Source organism: Camelina sativa, chromosome 12 (genome assembly GCF_030686135.1).
Source record: "Camelina sativa cultivar CO46 ecotype springtype chromosome 12, ASM3068613v1".
NCBI lineage: Eukaryota > Viridiplantae > Streptophyta > Magnoliopsida > Brassicales > Brassicaceae > Camelina > Camelina sativa.
In genome coordinates this window covers 37228894-37252222 of record NC_141891.1, presented here as the reverse complement: position 1 = coordinate 37252222, position 23329 = coordinate 37228894, and the positions used below count along the sequence as shown (strand labels likewise).

Genomic DNA, 23329 nt, shown 5'->3' with positions numbered 1-23329 from the left:
AATTAACAGTAAACTTGATCAATCTTAAGGTTACACCGAATCATTAGAATCACTCTCATCTTCTTCTGAGCCGTTATAATCTTCATCGTCTGATGATTCATGAAAACAAAGACTGCGAAAGATAAAGGAACACAATAGTTAAAACAGCTTATAGTAATGATTCCATATTAATAATCTGTCATAGTATAGATATTATAGATGAACTTACAGTGCAGGATCTGTAGTGAATGGTCTTGCTTCGTTACCAAGTAAAAGTTTAGAACATCTTATTTGAGACATTAGACAACGGTGACCTTTAAAAAAAAAAAGTAAGTGACAAATCTTATATTTGATCTATTGGCCTATCTGAAACAAAATGCTAATATATTGCTTAGTACCTTCAAAGACAGAGATTCTCCAAAACATAAGCAGACACAATACTGGTTCACTGGCATAGGAAGAACTCGCAACATATTGTTCCCATTTTTCCCGAAATTCAGAACATGTATCACCGACGGCAATACATTGAATCTGTTCGTTACTTTACAATAAACAAATTAACAATGGACAACTTCAGTGGTTTCTTCTATGTATTATTTTCAATGGCAAATATAAATCAAATGAGGTAGTACTTCTTTAAAAAATTTATAAACTTTTAACTTACTTGATGTCAATTACAGTAAAGCGAAGAACATCTTTCAGACCATTGAATCCAACTTCATTTTCCAGAAAAACAATTTTACGCGGTAGATTTACTCTTACCACCGTTCCACACAAATCTGAAATTGATTGAAAAGAGCAAAGAAATTAAAAAAACTATGAATCTAAGGAAATAATGTTTTATTAAAACTGTAAGTTAAACAGTATATTTAAATAAAATTACCAACACAACAATTTCTCTCATCTTCTGCGGTATTTTCAACTGTTAGTGCATCTATTAGATGGAAAAAGTTGTCTGGACATCTAGGAGGGATTCCAGTGATGCGAGTTTGGCTAGTGATCAATATTTCAGAAGAATTGTTACAATTCCTGTAAATATTCTGATTTTCAATAACCTGGAACTTGTAAAGAAGAAACCATCGTCCTTCTTGCAACAAATCTATGTACTGATCAAAGTAAAGCTGACTTCGGAGTTTAGCTTGAATTCTTGTTCCCTAAAATATATAAAAACTAATTTCAGATTTAAATATTAAGAAGAAGGATATAAATGGATTGTTACCTTCTCATCAACCAAGATCAAACAAATGTAGGTAGGCTGCATTATGATGATTTCGGGTATCCAGAGCCTCAGTACTTTAACAGCAACACTCAACCTATCTGTTGATGGATTCAAATCCTCTATGTATGCAACCATTTTTTGGTTTGGTTCTTGATTATTTTGGAGAAAGAAGAAAGATGATGAAAGGTGAGAGGTTAGAATATTTTAGATAATAGATATATAGTAAATGTTTTATCGTGAATGAAGTTTGAAGTTGCAAAAAAAATAAAATAAAACATATATATATATATATATATATATATCTAGAAAAGAGGAATATGAAAAGTGATTGGAAGTTAAATACAAATTTATGTCGTTTTCTCTATTGTCAGTTCGAAATTGAAGTAATCAAGGCGAAGACTTTGAAAATAACAAAAAATTTATGTTTGGTGTATAATCCATACATGCAATGGTTAAATTTGATCGAAACTATACATTGTAATAGATTAATTCATATTTATATTGTACTAATACTAAATTAGACAGTCTGCTTGAATTGCAGTTTTTACTAATCGCATGTACTGCAATAAAAATTAGAATCAGTATAAATTTCTTTTACATTTATAGATACATGATGATACTGATGCTACTTCAAAGTAGATTTCATCATCATATACTCCATTGTAACTATGATTCTTAGAAGTCTAATTCATCATCAATGTCTCTGTTGAAAGAGATCCTTATTTTACTATATTGAAGATTTCTTTTTTAAATAATTGAGTACAATATTCTAAAGTATAGAAAAAAACTAAACAGTCAAATATCTAGTAAAATAAATTAAGTTTTGAACAAATAAATTATAAACAATAAAAATACCATATAAATAACCAAAGCAAAATAATATTAAAAACTGAACCAAATAAATAACCAACAAAGTTTTAAAATAAGCATTTAAAAATGCTTTTTATTGTTCAAAGGAAAAATGTGAAAATAATTGGAAACCAAACATGGAGTAGGACTATGTTTTTCCGTGATCAACATCTTCACAGCTAATGACTTCATTCAAATCCTTGGTAGGATAATCTCCTTTATCTTCGGTGAAATCAGTAGACTGATCGGAACATTTTTCTTGCTTGTAGATGATTGATCAATGTTTGGGTCTGTGGCTTCTGTTTTGCGCTTCGACGAAGGAGTTGAACTGGAAGAATGATCAGTTTCATAAGGCTCAGTGCCATTAGTAATCATCAGTGATGCCTGCACGTAAAAAAGTATATACATTAGATGTTTCTGATAGCACTATATAGATATATAGAAACTATATTTAATAAAAAAAGGCAAACCTGTTCAGAGGTGAGACTAATTCTGTCAATAGTATTTTCAGATGCTTCATTACTAATTTCCATGAATTTATTGCCTTCCCAGACATTAGCAACCTTGTAACTATCATTAGCACCAGAAAGATTGTCCCCACCAATACATATCAGAAATTGAAAGGTCTTCCCACACACAGCCTTAATCTGATCAGGGATCAAAGTAGGATCCGTAATCTGCATATTCGATATTGTGAATGATTCCATATTTTGTTAAAAATCTAACCAAGGAATTTAAAAATATACCTCTTCAAATGAACCATTTAGGATTTCAGCTGCGGAAACACCAACAATTTTTGATGCCCAACTATCAAACATGAAAATTTTGGTTTCACCACTCTTGTCCCAAACGTGGACATGTAATTTGTACCTAAAGAGGAATTAATCATCTAATAGATAAACCAACAAATATTCATATTTCAAAATATATGACAAATAATTAGAAGACTTACTTAGGCTCAATCAACGTGGCCCACTCGTTACAGGTTTCACACCTCCACCTTGGTTTGCTTGGTTTCTTAACATCTTCCACTTTAATTGACAGGTCCTCTTTATCAACCTTCTTATTACACTTTCGACAGCTAATGTAGAACCAACCCCAATCTGTATCGATTGCTGAAATAGTACATGCGATTCTACATTTTCCTACCTATCAAAATAATATTACATCCTTAAGCTTATAACTCATACATTTTCCAAAATAGATTATGTTAATATATTGTTAGACTATTAATAAATGTAAAATACCTCTGTTTCAGCAAGTACGTCAGCGATCATTTGCAAAGGAAAGTCAAGACCACTCTTGGAGCCAGACGGGTTATAAACTCTCTTTCCACCAGAATTGGTAATTGTTAAAGCCAATTGATCCGCAGGAAGACTAAAATGAAAAAGAGGAATAGTAAATCATAATGAAACATATTGTTGATTAATAATTTCATAGCTATTTGAATTTACATGTTCTGAAAAGCCTCCATCTCTGGTAACTGAGGATTGATCATCAAGATAGAAGAATCGAAAGCATTCTCAATGTATCGTTTTTCTGAAATGAAATATAAATATGATACAGTAGTTAAATGTTTTCTAAAAATACTTTTGATAAATATTCTGTGCCCTAGAAATTAAATGTATAAATATTATGCGTACTGTTACCTTTATAGCTGTTTTGTTTAACAAAGCGTAGGAAACACATAACCATTCCATCACTTGAATCATTGATAGCACGATCTAAAGCTTCAGCGTAGGTTTCCCATAGAGTACATGATAATCGTTTATCCCTAAATAAGAATTTTAACAGACATAGATTATATTAAAATAGTATAACGTATAAGCATGAAAATCTATATAAAATAGATTTTAAATAGTATAACGTATAAGCATGAAAATATATATATTATTTTTGTTATGAACAAAAAAAATCTAAAAATATATATTTAGATTTATAATATTACTCAGTGTCTCTTATCTCAAACTCAATTTTCTTCCTGGTAATGTTGTTACGACTTGTGATTTCTTCTAAACCTCCAGAACTGACTACTTGACCAATAACGTCTGTAAATATAAATAATACAACTATTAATAAAATCATCTTTGTAAATTAGTAACAAAATATATGTATTATGAAATTACCTAGCAGGAGATTTTTGTCAAGATTTCCAGCAAGTATACTATCAAACGATGTGAATGATAGGTAATGATCATCAGATACATTTTCAGAAGGAATAATTGTGGTACCATATCTGGTACTAATCTTATACTTTATAAGAGAAGGACGCAAGTAGGATGTACAGAGATTCAAACCAAAAGTTGATATAACTTTCCAAGATCCAGGCTTCAATTCAGATTCAAACTTTTTGATATGATCCTTTCTGATAGAAGCTCCTATTTTGTCACCCTATATAAAACAAAAAAAATACTCTTAGAATGAATTGATATTAATATATTAGCAAAAGAATAATAAATCTATACTTAAACTACATACTGTTTCGTCAGCGAGAATTAGTTCGAGTGATTCACCAAGTTTAGCGGTATTCATTTTCCAACTGTGGAGAATTTTGACTTGAATACGCCAAGCGTTTTTGTATGGTTTTAGGTCTTTCAAAGGAGTGTAAGATAGGGGTAGAGCCATCATTTTATGTAACGAAGTAAAAATGGATTATTTTAGTATAATAATCCAATAGAAAGTTCTCAATATATTTATAGTGAAATTCATTGATTTAGGTTATCACTTATAAGTTAAGATTTGATATCAGGAATATACGCAAAATATATTTACTTGCTTGATTCGTTACAACTGATAAACGAATATTCCTTTGAAAATTTGATCGTAAAAGATTAGTTCATAATTGTAACATCGGAAATCAAGGAATTAAACAAAATATAGTAACTTGAATATTCGTTTTATAAGATTTTAACTGAATCAGAAAAATTTCCTTTTAAATTAATATTTGTTATGATATGTTTCGGTAATTAAGTAAATATTCAAATTCTTCGGTATTAAAATTTATGAAATCAGAGTGTTTGCCTATAACGAATGGGTTTGTTTGGGATCTTAATTAACTAATCTTGAATTAAATAATAAATTGGATCCGAAAAATATTATTCTCGAACACAAACAGTCCGGTGGTTATTTTCCTTCTGTTGTCGGCTTTTTTAAGGATCCGCGTCCCGACCCGTTTTTTTTAAAGTAATCGACCAAGGGCATTTTCGTCATTTGTCAAAATCGAAACTATAGGTTAGTTAGATTAAATTTTGTGATTCTCTAATCATTTTTAATGAAAAACCTACCAAAACCAAGTCATGGTCCATTTTTACTCTAGAGAGTACTTCTGCTTTAATAGTATAGATTCAAAATTTGGTTTTTAATTTTATACCATATCATTTGTATACCCTATTATATTTTATTATGTAGCATGCTATAAAATATTTTTATATAACAAATATATAAAAATAATGGTGAATCAAAGGTTATATATATAGCAAGGTGCAATATACTTTGACAAAAAAACAAATTAGACTCAATTATAAAAAGTCTATGAACATTTTTAAGCCAAAAAATTTTAAGAAAAAATTATATGTCTCATCATTTGTTATATATCATATTATATTTGTTATATAAAAGGAAATTTTTGTATATAACAAAATTTTACTACAAAGTATTATAACAAATATACATTTTCCTTTTGTATATAACAAATATAATATGGTACATAACAAATATACATTTCCCTTTTGTATATAATAAATATAATATGGTATAAAATTTAAAACTAATTTTTGAATTTACAAAAGGAAAATGTATATATGTTATACTATTTTGTACTAAAATTTTATTATATAATTTTTTAGTAAAGTTATGTAATTATTTTGTTGATTTTTGTTGTTTATGAAGAAAAAAAAATTGGTCAACGTAGGTCAATATCGGTCAACGCCAGTCAATACCGGTCAACACCGGATTCCGGCAAAGAAAGTATCAGAATTAGATGGTTATGGTGTTGTACACATAACTCATGTTTGTTTATGCATATCCGTATGTAATGACAATAGTTCGTGTAGTTAATAAAACATTTATATTGTTTGTATGTGTGGCGATGTGTTGGCATATACTTGACGTAGCTGGCAATCATTTTTCCAAAAAAAAATGACAAATAAGTCTCTTATTTTTCCACAATCAGCAGTCCATGATTAAAAACTTTTTGATTCATCATCACTGTCTTTGTTGAAAGCCAATATGCAATAAATTACATTTCATGAGAAATCATTATTGTAATCACCTAATAAAGAAAAACCTTTTTTTTTGTGTGCCATTAAACAAAAAACATATAAAACTAAAAAATTTGATGTATTATGTAAATGAAATTATGATTAAGTCTGGGGTATTTAAGGTATTACAATGAGAAATAGTGGATATGCAATGGAAATGGGTAATTCGTATAATAGAAAAGATTGCACTTAAACGATTTTCTTAAAAAAATTCACTATGTGACATATAAAGAACTAATATGAGATGGATATTTTGAAAATTTGGTTGAAAATATTCAAATGGAGACTTTATATATTTCGTGAAGTAATTCTCCACTTTGGAACGGGTAACTTCAATATTTTAGTACTTTTTAAAAACAGTTAGATAGTTTGTTAAAATTGTATTTTTTTGGATGGTAAAAACTAACTAAATAAAAAATATATATATATTCAAGAAGAATATGGGTATCCCATCCAAATTTCTTACCCAATCTCTATTAAAAATATTGTCTACCAAGTAATTATATAAAAGAGAACGATCATAATTGTGACATCCCGGTTTGCGGAGAGGTTTAAAAAAATTGATTTGGTCACTTATGTTACCAAAGTGCAGTTTTCTTTTCGGTCAAAGGTCCTGAGAGAACTCTAGAGTTAAGCATGTTTGAGCTGGAGTAGTTTCAGTATGGGTGACCATTTGGAAAGTGATTGTCGGAACTGTGCGAGTGGAGACAAAACACATGGAAAGATCATGTGGTGATTTGTAGGGATGGTAAACAAATCTTTAAAGCCTCCTGGACGTAACAAATCGACTGTCAAATATAGATGGGCCCACTGGCCGGGAATGGATGTGGGCCCACTAAGCGAGGTGGGCCTATGAATCGGAAATGGACATGAGTGGGCCCACTAAGGTGATGATCGGAGCGTTACAATAAGACAAAAAAATTATGATGGATATGGAAAGATAGGAGATGGAACGGGATATGATAAAACGGGACATGGACGTGTTTCCCGTTCCTCTAGATTATATAATATATACGTGTAATAATCCAAAGTAAAACCAAACTTAAATTAGATATTTAAAATAATACAATTATATAAAATATTTTGCCCGTGCTATAGCACGGGTTAGTACCTAGTAGTTATAAGTTATTGTAGAAACACTCGACGGTCGTTGTGTTTTTGCAAGTGTGTGTCTGCACATCTATTATTCTCTCTTGGTGTCCATCCAAAAAAAACACTGGTTTTTCTTTTTTATTTTTTCTTTTATAAACTGAACCGACTAATTCTCCGGTATTGCAAATATTTTTTTATTTTATTTTTCAAAGTCGATATTTGTTGGCTAACCGTAGCCGGTTTAGAACAAATAAACCGAAAATAACCAAGCCAAATTGAAAAATATCCCCTTGTTTTGTCATTGTAACCACAAATATACTCTCTCCATTTTATAATATAGGATGTTTAGAGAAGTATTTTTATTTCATAATACAGGATGTTTCCAATTTTCAATGCAGCTTTTAGATTAAATTTATATTTTCTATTATGTAGACTTATTTATGATTTGTTAAACTTTATAAAAGTAACTATTTTTTAATATGCGTGTTTCCACTAAAACATCCTATATTTTAAAACGGAGGGAGTATGGTTTATGATTAAAAATTAATAAAAGTATATTTAAATTAATGTTTTTATTGTAAAATGATTAACATGTATGAATCACACATATATCTTTATTTGATGTATAACATAAAAAATTCCCATCTCAACTGACCATCACCATAGTACTTCTTTTCTGTCAACTTATTCAAACAAACTCTTATAAGTAAAAAAAAATATAAAGTTTTAAAATTTGTTTGATAGCTAATTCATTCACCATATCGAGTTATATATATCCATCCACTAGGCCATCATTATGCCCTGTGATTAGAAAATAACCGTCTTAAACCATTTGCCTATCTTGTCATTTATCCATAACTAATTCGTGATATTATCATTAGTCATTGCAGTAATACAAATCCCACTATGACGACGTGATGACTGCATGATATGACATTAAACTATTATCGTTACAAAACTTAAAGATCTATACCTTTTGAGATTTTCACACAATTTTAAAAATTATTTTACAATACCAAATAAATATTCTTATATTAACTGAGGGTTATATAAAAAAAGATTTACATTCTGTTAAAAAATGTAATTGGTATGGATAAATCAGAATATATTATTAGTTTGAGATAGAGATTGAAAATAATCTTGTCATAAAAAAGTAGATAAAATTTCATGAAATTATGATTTTTTTTCATTGCTATTTCTAACAAAGACAAATATATTTAACCGTTCATATCTCTACACTTGGCTATATTTTTAAGAATCAAGAAAAAGATAGAATATGTACCAAAGACAAATTTATAATTTTAAATTTTATCATGATTCAGAATCATTGGAATCTAAAGTGGGGTCAATTGAAATACAGCCCACCCTTTATAATTTCTTGAAAAATAAACATAGGAGCCATAGTATTTTAAAACTTTACAGATATTTCCTTAAGCAGCAATTATTACTACAATAAATAATATTTTATCCAATTAAAAATACAGTTCTCTCTCTTCCTTTCTTCTAAGCATAAAAACCCAAACTTTTCTCTTTCGTTTTTACTTTCTTCTAAGCAATCTGCAGGCAGGAGTGTGAATCGCAAAAAAAAAAAAATCGAATTTGGAGGATTCTTTCTGAGGTAACAAAGCTTTCTGAGGTAACAAAGCTTTCTCCTTTTTGACTAACAAACCCATATGAGATCAAAGCTCGCTTCTTTATTGGAAAATTCAAAAAAGCTCGTCTCTTCTTTTGTTCGATTCAATCAGATTGGTAAAAGTGTCTCGGATTTTGAGCTGGATTGATCTAGGGATTAACTTGTATTGCTTTTTGTAGGGATTTCTCAGTGAGAAAATGGCGTCGAAACGGATCTTGAAGGAGCTGAAGGATCTCCAGAAAGACCCTCCAACCTCCTGCCAAGAAAACAAAATCTCAAACTCTTTCTTCTTGTTGTTGTTGGATCATTATGTGACTAACCATTATGTCTGGTCACAAATCTGCCATATATTTAGTGTTCTAGAGATTACAAAGGTGCTCTGTTGCTAATTATTAGACTGATCAGAGTTAGAGGAGTTGAGAAATGTAGAAATCCTTCTTTGATTTGTGTTATGGTGTTGTTAACTTATGTATTGGCTTATGTTTATCTAAGGTTCTTAACGTATCTCAGTTTATCAGTTGTTACTTTTCTCTAGTTATCCGACTAATCAGAATTGAGAAATGTAGAATCCTTCTTTGTTTTGTGGTGTTTTTTGCTTATATTTTGGCTTTTGTTTATCTAAGACTATATAACGAATCTCAGTTTATTAGTCGAGGTACAGACTGAAGAAACTGAGTTGCATTGATATTTATAGGTCCAGTTGCTGAAGACATGTTTCATTGGCAAGCTACAATAATGGGTCCTGCAGAGAGTCCGTATTCAGGGGGTGTGTTTCTCGTTACCATTCACTTCCCTCCGGATTATCCTTTCAAGCCACCAAAGGTATCCATTATTGTACAATTTTAAAAAGTACCAGAAACTTTACGTTTAGTAAGGATTTGCTATTCATAAACTTTTTCTAAAGCTGAATCTTGACACTTAGATATTAGTATATTTTCGTTAATCTTGACACTTGGATTGGTTGTGTTGTTTTGTTCTTGTAGGTTGCATTTAGGACGAAGGTGTTTCACCCAAATATCAACAGCAATGGAAGCATTTGCCTCGACATCTTGAAAGAGCAATGGAGCCCCGCTCTAACCATTTCCAAGGTGAGTCTCACATCTTTTGGAATTTGGAGATATTGGTTTCTCCAATGTTCGTTTATGTTCCAAACGTATAGTTAGACCATCTACATTTTCCAGCTAGGATCTTGCTCTAGATATGTTTACGTTCACAAACAATGGTTCTTTAATGTAAATGATCAATGCAATTTTTGGTAGGTGTTGCTCTCGATATGCTCGCTGTTAACGGATCCAAATCCAGATGACCCGTTGGTGCCAGAGATTGCACACATGTACAAAACCGACAGAGCCAAGTACGAGGCAACTGCAAGAAACTGGACTCAGAAGTATGCCATGGGCTAACCAAAAGATTCTTCTGCTTCAGCACCTGTTTATGCTTTTATTTAAATATGTTTTTATTTCTTCTTCTTGATTTAACTTCAATAAAATGTTTATAATATCAAATTTTTTTTTTCTGTCAAAGAAGCGTCTGTACTCTGTACTATATGTTTATGGTTTTGAAAAAAGAAATGTTTATGGCAATATCATCACACACTGTGTTCTAATAAATGAATATTTTAAAGATAAATTGACTGTTCTAGATGTGTGTTTTTTAACCACAAAAAGCTTAATGAAAATTGAACCGTCATCGTTGCCCACGGAAAAAGGAAAAAAAGGAGAACTTTTTACCATTGCAGTGAAGTGAAGTGTTCTCATCTCCGAAGAAATCACCGAAGAATCTGAAAGACTCTGCTGCAACTTCAAGTGAGCATTTCCCCCCTAACTAAAAGTAAAATATTTGTAGTTTTTAACCTCACTCACTCAGCAGAGTTCATATATGTCGCATTCAACCCAAAAAAAAAAAAAATTCAAATTTTAAGGGTTTTATTCTTTTGCTGGGTTAATTGAATCACCACCTTCTCTATTGAAAATGTTCTCTCTTTTATTGTTGTCTTCCATTTCGTATTGTAGCTGATACTGTTATCTTCTGAAATTGAGCTCTAGGGTTTTCTCAAAATTGTGAACATGGCTTTAGGTATTCCGATTGAAACCCATAATTTATTTTGTTTCTGTTTGAAGGTTTTGTGGTGCTCATGGATACAAGAAAGGTTCCGTTGCTCTGTTATTGGAATGGTTGTATAAAAGATGGTCCTGATGGTCCATTCTATGAAGGGTCAAGTCCAAGAGGGATCAGAGTTGACAGCAAGATTGAACTATCCCAGTTGCTGGATGATCTGCATCGAGTTACTGGTTTTGAAAAGGAAAAGTTTCAGATTGATTTGATTGGTAGGTACCCTTCCATTGTTCAGCAACAGATGGTCAAGTATGTGCGCTTGCCCATTGTGGATGATTGTAGTTTAGAGATGATGCTAGAGGTACCAAGTCACCATCCTTCTATCAACAATCTGGAGTTGTATTTAGAGATCAAACCGTTGTCTGATGAAGGAACTGTTCCTATATCTAATGATCAGTCGCCATTGGAAAATAATGCGACCCGAAAGCGTTCTCGGCAAGAGGAGGAGGCTAGCGTCAATGCAGATGTAAATGTGAGTGTGAGGAATACTAAACTAAGAAGTCCGCCGGAGGATAACCATAATGGGTGGATTGAAGATGAGGAGAGTACAGATGTCGGTAACTGTGGTGATAACGGGGTTGCACAGAAGGATCCGAAAATGAAAAAGCCAACTCTTACGAAAGGCGTCAGCGATAGTGTCTCAAAGCAGTTGATTTTCTCTAGTCCATGGCTTGATGAAAGTGAGTTGCATGTTGGGATGATTTTTAAAGATAAAGTTGAGCTGGAGAATGCAGTGAAGTTGTACTCTAATAGAAGGCAACGTGAGTACAGTAGATACGACTTTTCCTATGAGGGTACCTTAATATACCGGTGCAAGAAAGTATGTGAATGGTTTCTCAAGGCAGCTGAAACAAATGGAAATGTCGTCAAGATAACAGAATATACAGAACCACATACTTGTAAGCCAGCAGATGTAAGCTCAGACTTTCTGGCAGGTGAGATCGAAGGTCTAATAAAGGCTCAGCCCTCGCTCTCAATTGAAGATTTGAACAATTGGGTGAAAGAAGAATTTGGCTACACAGTCTCGTATGCTAATATGTGGATTGCTAAAAAGAAAGCAATCACTGCAATCTTGGGAGATTTGGATAAGAGTTTTAGTGTATTATTGCCCAAGTTCATGGCTGCCCTTAGCTCATCTAACAATATGCTCTTGGAATGGCAATATGATCCTTTTCCTGATCCCAAAAATGCATCCTTTCGTTCTGTGTTTTGGGCGTTTCAGCAGTCAATTGCAGGATTTTCTCACTGCAGACCTCTCATTTTAGTGGATACAGTAAACTTGAGCGGTAAATACCCTGGGAAATTGTTGGTTGCAGCGGGATTTGATGCAGAAAACAGGCTTTTCCCACTTGCGTTTGCAATTATTACCGAAGGAAGTTTGTCAGCTGATACTTGGCGTTGGTTCTTTGCATGCATCAGAAAGAAAGTAACACAAAGGGAAGACATTTGTCTAATAACGAGTCCGGATCCTGACATAGTTGCAGTTGTTAAGGAGCGTGAGTGTCAGTGGGCACAACACCGGTTCTGTCTTAGGCATATGTGCTTAAAGTTTTATGACGTCTTTCATAACAATCTCATGACAGAGTTTGTTTACAAGGCGGGATCTACGAAGTACGTATCAAGTTTCGTGAAGTACTTGAAGAAAATCGAAAAGATGAACTTGGAGGCTCGAAAATGGTTAGACAAAATACCTCCACATAAGTGGGCTCTGGCTTACGATGATGGTGGGCTGAGATTTGGGATCATGACAACAAACACAATATCTGGGACATATGGATTCATAAACAAAGCTCTTGATCTTCCAATCACAACCTCCATCTTGCTAATTTTTGATTACCGGGCAGAGCTTTTCAAATATCGACGTGGTCTTCTTGGGGAATCATTGAATGGAAGAGACCTATACTCTAAATATGTCATGAATTTTTTTGAAGAGTGTAAGGAAGCTTCTAGAACGCACGATGTATTGCCTCTAGACCGGACGGGGGAGAAGTTTCAGGTCACGGAAGTGATGCAAGTTAGTCAAACGAGATTTGTTGTTCATATGAGTGATCGGGTATGCAGTTGTGGGGTATGGCAACTTTTCAAGTTTCCATGTTCGCACGTGTTAGCGGTTTGCAGGAGGCTGAACATTGATCATTTGCAGTACGTTGATGACTGTTACAGTACCGAAAGTTCTCGTGCAGTTTTAGCTGTTGATTTCAAGCCGCTTCCGGGTGTCTCTGATTGGCCTGAAGCTTCCGAAGTTCCAAGATTGTTTCCTCCCGGAAGTCGTCCGATATCAGCTGAGCCAAGAAAGGTTATTGGAGGCCAAAAACGATCCAACACTGGCGAAAACAAAGGTCTGAAACGTTGAACCAAACTGAACTAAAATGGTTAGGTTTGTTACCGATGTAGTTGGTTTGGTTCAGTTTGAGTTTAAGGAAACTTAAGTCAGTTTTTTCAATATGTACAAAGAAGCGGCTAAAGTTGTTTGGTGAATGCTTAAATCTAAAGTAGTGTAGTGAAGAGTTTTTGTTTGTAAGATATGCTAACCGGTTTAGTGTTGGTTTTTTGGGAGGTTGTATGTAAACCGGTTTGGTTCCTGTAATGTCTGGACATACTAGGCTAACTTTTGTGATGATGATGTATTTGTATGCAGTAATCAGTGTATGCACTTTCGTTTTTTTTTCACGATATCTTTGGTTTACGCCTACACCGAGATAAGAAGCTAATCGGGTCTGCCGATGTGGTTCAATGTTGGCTCACATATCTCGGTTTATAGTTGTTTTATACCAATTGTTAACCCCTAATTTCGATCAGCGCAGTCGTGTCGCTTTCTTGTTTCTTCCTCAGGTCTCGTCATAAGAGAAATCACAAGACAAACAAAAACACTGTGATGGTTACTACTGATCTTCCACATGATTTAGAAACAGAGATACTCTCTAGGGTTCCGGCCACTTGTCTACAAAAATTGCAAACTACTTGCAAACGTTGGTACGCTTTATTCAGAGATCCGAGATTTGCCAAGAAGAACTTTGGCAAAGCAGCAGCGCAGGTGATCTTAATTAATGATTACAGGGGTTATTCAGCCACATTAATGGATACTCTAATTCATAGAGTCAATCTCCATGGAATCCAAAACAGCTTTGATCCATCCTTTGAGGTTGCAGTTGAACTTAACAAGCTTAATGATTCGGAACAGTTCAAGCTATCGTCCATCTTAACTCACTGCGAGGGTTTATTATTGTGCACTACAGAGGACAGTAAACTCGTGGTTTGGAACCCTTGTACTGGTCAAACCAGGTGGATCCAATCCGGTGATTATTGGGTATTCTTATACAAGTATGTCTTAGGATACGTAAACAACAGCGACAAATCTTGGGATAACTACAAAATATTGGCTTTTAACCATTTTCAAAGCTGCGTACAGTATTCTCCTCCTAAGTTTGAAATCTATGAGTTCAACTCTGAATATTCATGGAGGGTTCTTGATGACGTCTCTCCTAAATTTTTCATTCACTCTAATGGCGTGACTCTCAAGGGAAATGCCTACTGGTACGCTTCAGATAAAGAAGACCCCCTCTTTGTTTTCATACTAAAGTTTAATTTCGCTACCGAGAGATTTGGACGTATGCGTCTCCCTCTATCTTTTAAGAGAACTAGTTATGTTGGTGTGGTTCTCTCAGTTGTTAGAGAAGAGAAACTTGCCTTGTTACAGCAACATGGGGTTGGTATAGATTCATTAAAGATGGATATATGGGTGACCAAAACTAAGATGATCGATGAGGCCAAAGACTTGTCGTGGAGCAACTTCTTAGTAGTGGATTTGGGTAAAGTTATGTTACCAGGACCAGATGTGATGAGCCATATTATAAGTTTCTTGGTTGACGAGAAGAATAAAATGGTTGTGTGTTGTGATACAGAGTTACCAAGTTTGACTGATCCAATGAGGACCATGACAAAATTTTACTTTGCTATAGAGGGTATACAAGTTCATAATTTGATTGTACAAGAACCACAGGGTACTGCTTGGCCATTTCTCGTCAGTTATGTTCCTAGTTTGGTTCAAATTCATTGAGGAGGTATTTACAGGCAAAAGGGTATTTTTTATTTTTATTTTAGTCAATTATAAAATAGGGCTGATTCTGTTAAGTTAATAAACAGAGTAGCTGAATTTTCTTTAATTTTTTTTCGCTTTTGGAAAATACATTTTGGTGATCTACTTAAATACATTGTTTATGAATGCGTAGTGAGCTATATATCCTCGGACTTTTTATTTTCTTCAGAATTAGGTATGTGTGTGTGTGCATATGAAAGCCGAAAACAAAATTGTAGAAAGCTAACAAGGATTTTTAATCAGATAGCAACTTGTAAAAGCTCCTGTATATATATATTCCAAATCGCTAATTTATTGAAGTGTTGCAGAGTTTTTATTAACATAGTAGCTGAATCCTCCTTTACTTTTGCGTTTTGAGAATTTGACGATGTTGGTGATCTTATATTACTCGAATGCATTGTTTGTAACAGCATAAGAACACGATAGATGAACTCTTTTGAACCAGGTTTAGCAACAAGTAAAAATTTCTCGATAACGATCACTTCCTCAGCAAAACTAAGGAGATATTAATGGAGCTCGTTTGTCTTCTTGGAGTACTGCACGCCATCTCTGTTATATTTTAATTATTTATTAATAATACTCATTAAACTATATGCATATCAACAACATATGGTTGACAAAAAAAAAAAAAAACTATGCATATGATAATACTGGGCCGAAAAATGATTATTTCTCTTATTTCAAAGGCAAAAAAGAAGCAAATATTTAAATTTTGAATTAGTGAACCTTACTGGGCCTACACTATAAAACCCATCATACCGTTGAGGACAAAACGCAGGTTTCCTATGCGTTTGCGTTTGTTTTATATTGCCTAAAAAACAAAAATTCACTTTTTATTGGTGGAAAATTCAGAACTGTCCGATTGAAGCACCATCTGAGGAATCAACGGCTAAATAAGAATAATAGCCGTTAGACAAAAAAAAAAAAAAAAAAAAAAATATTCGCATTATTATTATTTTTTTCCCAAATTTTTTGCTCTCTTCTCTTGGTTGGGTCCGTTTTTGAATGAAGAAGAGTTTCTTCGATCGAGAGTGCTGGTGAGGGAAGATTCATGTTAAATAATCTTAAGATTAAATTAAGTGTTTATCAATTTCTCTGTATCGCGACTTTTAGGGTTCATAGATATGTTGTACTGATCTCTCTAGGGTTTTATTTTGGTTGGTTTGAAATCACGGCACGAAACTAGTACAATCGGCTGGGGGCTTCTTCTCTGCAGGATGATTAGAAACTGCGACGGAGGTTTCCGGGAGAGAATTTTAACCGGAGGTTGAGAGATTGCAAGGAGACTTTTGGCGATGATTGTGTGAATCTTCTGGGAAGAAGAGAGCGAGGGCGAAGAACTGATCGGCTTCATCTTCCAGTAGCCGCCATCACTGCGCAGGTAAGAAGAGATCGATGAGAAGCGTTTTGATGTTTTCTTCAATTTGGGATTAATTAAAGTTTTGGTGGTTCAGTTGAAGAAGAAGAAGATTTTAGCTTCTTCGTTTGATTTGTATCTCTGAACGTGAGGGAATACTAATTTCAAAAACAGCATACAGAGACATTTGCCTAATCCGGTATGAGGGATTTTGATGATTATATAGTTGTGGGGTTTAAGGGTTTCCACTAAGTCTGTTGTTTCAGACTTTTAAATTAACGACATTGTTCTTCCGGTTCTATGTGCAGATCGAAAATATCATATATGATTCTAGTGATTGATGGTCTTTGACTCAATACGTCTTCTTTCTCCACTTCAAATTCCCCATCCATAACTGAGAGCCTAATTTTGACCACAAAGTTACAACTTTTTTCTAGATTGGACAGAGATACTAAGGTTTAGACTACTTTAGTTTTCTATCATGTTGCATACTCATTTAAAACAAATTGATCTGTCTCTGTTGACAGATTATATTAATTACTTTTCTGCAGCAAAACCTTCAATCTGCCCTAATGTCTAGGAGGAACAAGGGTTTGGCGCAAGATCTTAAAAGAATTGTATATAATTGTGCTACATCCTTTGTCTTCTGAGGTCATTTCTCGCTAGGCTACTATAAATATAGGTAAATTTTTTTAGTTTATTTTCCACTCGTGCTCCTTGGTCTTTTATATAAGTTGATGTCGGGAAAAGTAACCATGCATAGGAACTAAATATGATATTGTTATACTTCAGGAACCATTCACTCATGGAAAGTCCACTGTTGTGAAAGCTATCTCTGGTGTGCAGGTAAATAGTGACTATGCTTTCTCCTTTTTCACAGTTCAATAAGCACTATGCTAAATTTTACTCACCAGAGGCTCATTCATTGGACTCACGTTCATCATTTGTGTGATTTCCTTACCTTGTGCAGACTGTTCGTTTTAAGAATGAATTTGTGCGTAACATTACCATTAAGCTTGGATAAGCAGATGCCAATCTTTACGAATGTGAGGATGAGAAATGCCCTAGACCAATGTGCTACAAGTGAGTCCTTGCTTCCAACCATGTTTTTCTATCTTCTTGTGTTGAGGTCTAACAACTCTCTGTTGTTTTAGGTCCTACCGAAGTGGAAAGGAAGACACCCCAATTTGTGATGTCCCTGGATTTGAGAACTACAAGATGAAACTATTGAGGCATGTGTCATCCGTGGATTGCCCGGTATGATGAATTTTAAGTTATCGTTATTCTTAATTAAGTACTATTTTCAAATGATAGTATAAGCATTTCCTGTGTCAATGAAAAGATCCCAAGTTTGTTAGACACATGGCAAGAAGCTTTTGGTGGTCTTTCTATTTATCCCATGTATTTTATTTTGGTTGCTTGACTTGAATCTGTTATTTCCTCAGGATATAACAGATTATGATGATGTTAAATACTGTTGCTCGGGAGCCAATGTTTGCTCCAAGTGTTGGCCTTTGATGACAGTTGCTATAAGAGGTATCACAAATGTTTTCTTAACTTTCAACAACTAGAGTTTGTAGTGTTCCTGAGATTTTCCATCCCTATGACTTTTTGTAATATTTATCGCCCCTGTAACGTGAAGATCATTGTGGAGTTCACTGCTTGATCTAGTTTTTGTCAATTTATCATAGCACGTACTTGTAGTCACTCATTTTGGTCATGTCAATTGCAGAGGACTTTGATATCAAATATATTCTCTGGGTCATCAGTGGACGCTGTGGAGTTCACTGTTGGGTTTGTGATGTTAAAGCCCGAAGGTGAAACAAGACCACTAAAACCGTGTCTCTCTTTGCGTGGTCTATGTTAATCGCTTTCCACATTTCATCTTCTCCTTTTTGAATGAAACTCTGCATAATGAACAAAGATCAGCAGTTGCTGAGTACGTCCGTGTTTCTAAGGTGGTGTCCTCAAGAGCTAAATTGTGGTTTATTTTCTAAGTTTTATTGTTTCTGTGACACAGGGGAACAGAAACAATGCAAAAAAAGTTGATCTTATGGGTCATCCTCTTCATCCGTTCCTTGCGTACGGGTTTATCCATCACCTTTTCCTTTCTGATTTCAGAATCACTGTCTTTGTTGCTAATTTCAGTTTGGCTTTTCAGGAGTTACACACAACGCAAACTATATTATCAAGCAAAGGCAAATATGAGAAGATACTTGGATGATAACAAATGAAGGTATGGAAGAGTGATGATCTATTTTTCCAGCGTACATAACTTCCGTTATCTAACACCTGCATATTCAGATAGAAATTTACTTGGGAAATCAATCAAATTCTTCAGGTCCTCATTCCTAGAACCATTACTAAAATCCTGCATGGTGAAAATCACTCATTGCTCTACTTTTACCCACGGTTCTGAATTGATGCGTAGTATGTTTAAGGGTTCAGATACAGTTATTGAAAGAGTTATGTATGTTAATGAAATGTCTGCCGGAAGAAATAGAGAGTTCACACAAGACCAAAAATTGAGAAGTCTAAGGATACATTCAGCTGGTGACTAAGGTATTGAGTTTATTGAAGTTAATAATCCGCTTATTTCAGTCTGAGTTTTGATTTCAGTTTGTAATGCACAATCAGTAGAGCCTCTCCATCTTGTTGTAGTGTTTCCTAATACGTTTGGACAAATGGTTTAGTTATAAAGATTGAGAACAAAAATATTGGTAAATACGTTTATATTTTTGTCAATTTTTTTTATATTTTTCATTATTTGTTAAAAGCAGATGTGATCTTTGTCGCATGAAAACTAGCAATACTTTTCCGTGGATATCTCGTTTTCTTTACTCCTTAGATGCTTTGCACTGTCCAATCTTTCAAATCTATGTAGATATGGTTTCCTCCGTGATGTTGTTGTATCAACCTTTTCACAATGCCGGTTGGTGTTCTAAAACGCGCTAGACGCTCTCTAGACGATAGACGAACGCATAGCGCCTAGTTGTATATGCGGGTGTTTAGGCGGAGCCTAGGCGGATATTTATATATACTAAATAATTATATGTAACATATAAATTATAAAACAGTTATATTTTTAAAGCAGTTATTTATGCAAATTCAGTCATAGTTCATAGCAGCTAAATTTTGATGATAATCCCCTCTAATTTTTACTGAAAAACAATACAAAAAATATAAACAAAAATAATTAAATAATCAAATCATGACAACAGAACATGATTGTTACTCCAACGTAACAATCGATGTATATAATCACTTCATGAGGAATAGCCACGAACAATAAACCAAAGGTATCAGAGGCATCAACAAACTATTACTAGAATAGCATAATATTAAATAATAAAGAAAGAACTGTACCACAAAGATTGCGATACACGAAAGTGACCATGAAGCAGCTTACGTTAAGAAGAAGGTCAATCGGAGTAGAGAGGTAAACCAAAGAGGAACACCGAATAACAGAGAAGAACAATACAATTTAATGAGCTATGAAAACGAGGTATAGTCAGAGAGATATCAATATTAGTTGGGATTGTATTTAGGGTTTTTCATTAAGTATTGAGAAACTAGGTTTTTGTCCACTTGAGAAAACGTACAGACAACGTCTCGGCGGTGTTGTATACGCGGACTATGCGGTGCCCAGGCGCCCGCTTTATAACAAAACGCATAACAAGCCATATATGATGTATTCGATACGTTACAAGACCGAATAGAGAATAGGCGGCGCATATACGGGCAAAGCGCCCGCGTTTTAGAACACTGGTAATGAGTATATATATAGTTCCTTATTCCCATTGAACATTGACGTCAACAATCGACAGACCAAACTCGAGATAGAAGGAATGGTTACCATACACCGACGACAAACATCAAGAGAAACCACCACGAATACCGTAACCATTGACTTCATCACGAGCCGTAACCACTGCCATATACCAGAAAAATCATAAATATAGATTAGAAACTATACCACCAAACACCGTTCCGATTACTATATGTGGTAGGGTGCATCGAGGCACAATAGCCACCAAATAATTTTTTTATCACACTTCGATGAATTGAACTAATACAGTAGATTTAAAGGTCTTTCCCGTCTTTTTATTTTACATAATTATAATTAGGAAAACCATCAAAAGACTGATTTAGACTACATTTTTGTATTCACATTACAAAATTAGAATGATTTATTTCCTTTTTTCTTAGGAGTATTTTTTTATTTTAATAATATTCTTTCAATTTTTCCTATTTATTATTTAGTTTGAATTCTTTTGTGATTTCTCCCTATTAATAGAGGTTTTTTCAAATTATACTTTATTTATTGTTACAAGATTTTCATTCATATTATGTTTTACTTGCTTAGTCAATTCAGTCAAGATTGTTGATTTAGATAAAGACTCTTACACGGTACAAGGATGTGTGCATGCTTTGTTGATTTGGTTGTATGAGAGTGTGCCTGGCATTGGAAAACTGTATGGGTTGAGAAGGTCTACGAGTACTGGCATTCCTTTGCTTGATTGGCAATCAACACAGAAAGGTATCAAGATGAATGAATTGATAAAGGATGAGTATTCTAAACATGGACATGTTTGTTTTTGAATTTATGACTACACCATTTGTTTTATAATTTGTCTCTGTTTAGCCTTTTTTCATGTTACGATGAACACTTATATTTTAATTCTATGATATATATAGGTCCGTGTAAAGCATATGGTGGATGTTTCAGAGGATCATATGTATCCTGAATGGAGTGACGATGAAGAGAATAAGGATGCAGCCCTAGACAAATTGATTAATGATATTTTCCATGATTGCTTACCTTCAGATGTTTGGAGAGTTGACACAACAGTGAGCATGGGAAGAAAAAAACGAAAAGCTAAAGGAAATGAGACTGGCGAGTGTCGAAGCAGTGCTAAAAAATTGAAAACGAAAGCTGATTTCTCAATCGATGAAGAAAGAGAAAAAGATGTAATGAAGAAGGAGAAGAAAGGCAAGGAACATATGGAGGTTAGTTATTTATTCACTTGCATATTCAATATTGTTTCTTAAGTTATTATTAACAGTTCTATAAACACATGCTTATTTCTTAAGTTATTAAAACACATGTTTCTTAAGTTATTATTCACTTGCATATTCAATATTGTTTCTTAAGTAATATAGTAACAATTAAATCATTGCAGGATGTTGAAGATGAGAGAAAAAGCTTGTTGGATATTTGGAGGATGATAGAAAAAATGAATGAGTCAATTAGCGACTTGGGCAAAAATTTAATCAGTAGGATGGATGCATTAGAAGGTAAATTTGAAGCTTTTGTTGAGAAGAGAATGGTTGTGTTAGATGAGAAGCTTAGTGATAGGATTAGAATGGTGGAGGTAGATTTGAAAGGGATGAAAGAAACAAAACCCACTAATGTCCCAGTTGATTCGACTTCAAACAACAATGAAGAGGATGAGGCTAATAGTCATCAGCCAGTAAGTTTTATTTTGGTATTTAATTTGCAGTTGTTTAATTTTGTCTCCAATATTGTAATACGATTTCATTATGTCATTTTTTTCAATCTTTGCAGTCTTGGATGGTAGAGATGAAAGAGACATCGAAAGATGAATTTCCAGTCCCTCAAGTGGTGAAAAAGACAAACACTGTGAGTAATAAAAAGAAGAAGTCAGAAACTGAAGTATCTGCTGATCTTCCTCTGTGTGAGCAGACTTATGTCAGTCAAGATCATCAGAAGAACTTAGTGGGTGATGTTTTAAAGAAACTTGGTCGCAAGAATGTTCGGCCAGCTGCTGTCAAAGTTGAAAAGAAGAAGGGAAAGAGGCCAGCTGCTGATGGTAGTGAACTTGAAGATATTACTGACAAAGTTGTTGCTCTTGATACAAAAATGGCTTCTAGTTCAGAAGATACATGGGATGACCCTCAACAACAGTTGGTTAGTAAAAGGCTTGATGCAACATTGACACAACTTGGAGAGCATTTAAAAAATTTGGATGGAGATACGACACTAGCAAAACGAGTTCCGCAGTTGGCGAAATCTCAAAAGTATCCATTTGTTGGTAACTCTACTGTGAAACGAATAATCTCTTCCAACGTGTCTTATGATCATCTAAAGCCAGCTGAAGATGCTAAATTACAGAAACTTATGGATTTCCTGAAGCTTGATGAGTAAGTATTATCTTTAGCTTTATGATACTTTGTACACATTAGCCTTATGTCGTTTTACATGTTCTTGATGAGTAAGTATTATGCTTTGTATTTCCTATTAGTACACATTAGCCTTATGTCGGTTTACATGTTTACAGGGAGACACCTTTGCAAACTGGGAATCCAGATGTTAGATTTTATTGGCAGATTATGACACCAAGATTGGACTGGCCTAGTTTTGATTATGGATGGTTGAAAGACTTTGTAAGTGTATACATATTGGTTTCTATTGGCTTTTTTTTGTGGTGTTGTTATGATCATTTCTAACGTGAATTTGCTTGTAATGTAGCACATGGGCGCTGCCATGAAGATGTTCCGCAACAGATTCATCCGTGATCCTTCTCAGTACCCTAACCAATGCATAGCCTTTTTGGATCAAGATATGCTCTCATCACTATTGAGAGATTTCGACCAGTTTGCACTTTCACGAAGAAATTTCTTGTTCAGAGACATGTACTTGGAACACTACAATGGTTTAGCTCCTGTTGACTCGCAGACAAAGAAGAAGTGGTACGTTGATGTGGAT

At 33.9% G+C, this 23329-nt stretch overlaps 7 protein-coding genes and 1 long non-coding RNA gene across 13 annotated transcripts; 5 read left to right on the top strand and 3 right to left on the bottom strand.

Annotated features, from left to right (window-relative positions):
* Positions 1 to 2239: 2239 nt before the first annotated feature.
* Positions 2240 to 2754, bottom strand: LOC147933238 (uncharacterized). The gene is made up of 2 exons (XM_087477346.1): positions 2518 to 2754; positions 2240 to 2431 (listed from the first exon to the last, which is right to left on the bottom strand). Exons 1-2 carry the CDS (start codon positions 2752 to 2754, stop codon positions 2240 to 2242), a joined length of 429 nt encoding a protein of 142 aa, XP_087333472.1.
* A 71-nt stretch (positions 2755 to 2825) lies between these two features.
* LOC147933237 (uncharacterized) lies at positions 2826 to 3329 on the bottom strand. The gene is made up of 3 exons (XR_015574549.1): positions 3295 to 3329; positions 3000 to 3196; positions 2826 to 2917 (listed from the first exon to the last, which is right to left on the bottom strand). It is a non-coding gene; the product is annotated as an uncharacterized LOC147933237 (long non-coding RNA).
* Positions 3330 to 3497: 168 nt separating this feature from the next.
* Positions 3498 to 4672, bottom strand: LOC147933236 (uncharacterized). Its single transcript, XM_087477345.1, has 5 exons — positions 4526 to 4672; positions 4174 to 4438; positions 3996 to 4095; positions 3697 to 3821; positions 3498 to 3586 (listed from the first exon to the last, which is right to left on the bottom strand). Exons 1-5 carry the CDS (start codon positions 4670 to 4672, stop codon positions 3498 to 3500), a joined length of 726 nt encoding a protein of 241 aa, XP_087333471.1.
* Positions 4673 to 8803: 4131 nt separating this feature from the next.
* LOC104730334 (ubiquitin-conjugating enzyme E2 8) lies at positions 8804 to 10619 on the top strand. 2 transcript variants are annotated; one of them, XM_087479288.1, is made up of 5 exons: positions 8896 to 9034; positions 9211 to 9291; positions 9716 to 9853; positions 10015 to 10119; positions 10291 to 10619. In XM_087479288.1, exons 2-5 carry the CDS (start codon positions 9229 to 9231, stop codon positions 10432 to 10434), a joined length of 450 nt encoding a protein of 149 aa, XP_087335414.1. In that variant the 5' UTR covers positions 8896 to 9034; positions 9211 to 9228; the 3' UTR covers positions 10435 to 10619. The 2 variants fall into 2 exon arrangements, with proteins under 2 accessions (XP_087335413.1, XP_087335414.1); XM_087479287.1 differs by having other exon boundaries at positions 8804 to 9016; positions 9211 to 9853.
* Positions 10620 to 10653: 34 nt separating this feature from the next.
* Positions 10654 to 13817, top strand: LOC104730344 (uncharacterized). The gene is made up of 2 exons (XM_010449510.3): positions 10654 to 10836; positions 11152 to 13817. Exon 2 carries the CDS (start codon positions 11166 to 11168, stop codon positions 13497 to 13499), a length of 2334 nt encoding a protein of 777 aa, XP_010447812.2. The 5' UTR covers positions 10654 to 10836; positions 11152 to 11165; the 3' UTR covers positions 13500 to 13817.
* A 204-nt stretch (positions 13818 to 14021) lies between these two features.
* On the top strand, positions 14022 to 17623 carry LOC104754540 (putative F-box protein At3g17265). Its single transcript, XM_087477344.1, has 5 exons — positions 14022 to 14453; positions 14556 to 15188; positions 17151 to 17216; positions 17392 to 17445; positions 17570 to 17623. Exons 1-5 carry the CDS (start codon positions 14022 to 14024, stop codon positions 17621 to 17623), a joined length of 1239 nt encoding a protein of 412 aa, XP_087333470.1.
* LOC104730356 (uncharacterized) lies at positions 16185 to 19324 on the top strand. 5 transcript variants are annotated; one of them, XR_015574122.1, is made up of 13 exons: positions 16185 to 16279; positions 16459 to 16623; positions 16697 to 16798; positions 16908 to 17055; positions 17151 to 17281; positions 17392 to 17445; positions 17570 to 17682; positions 17754 to 17856; positions 18045 to 18135; positions 18332 to 18538; positions 18620 to 18681; positions 18761 to 18835; positions 18941 to 19324. XR_015574122.1 is itself a non-coding variant. In XM_087477907.1 (13 exons), exons 7-12 carry the CDS (start codon positions 17672 to 17674, stop codon positions 18805 to 18807), a joined length of 399 nt encoding a protein of 132 aa, XP_087334033.1. In that variant the 5' UTR covers positions 16199 to 16279; positions 16429 to 16623; positions 16697 to 16798; positions 16908 to 17055; positions 17151 to 17281; positions 17392 to 17445; positions 17570 to 17671; the 3' UTR covers positions 18808 to 18835; positions 18941 to 19324. The 5 variants fall into 5 exon arrangements, 3 of the variants coding, with proteins under 3 accessions (XP_087334033.1, XP_087334034.1, XP_087334032.1); XR_015574121.1 differs by having other exon boundaries at positions 16199 to 16279; positions 16429 to 16623; XM_087477907.1 differs by having other exon boundaries at positions 16199 to 16279; positions 16429 to 16623; positions 18332 to 18416.
* Positions 19325 to 21989: 2665 nt separating this feature from the next.
* LOC147933235 (uncharacterized) lies at positions 21990 to 22768 on the top strand. The gene is made up of 2 exons (XM_087477343.1): positions 21990 to 22073; positions 22169 to 22768. The coding sequence occupies exons 1-2, from the start codon at positions 21990 to 21992 to the stop codon at positions 22766 to 22768; spliced, it is 684 nt and encodes a 227-aa protein (XP_087333469.1).
* The last annotated feature ends 561 nt before the right edge of the window (positions 22769 to 23329 follow it).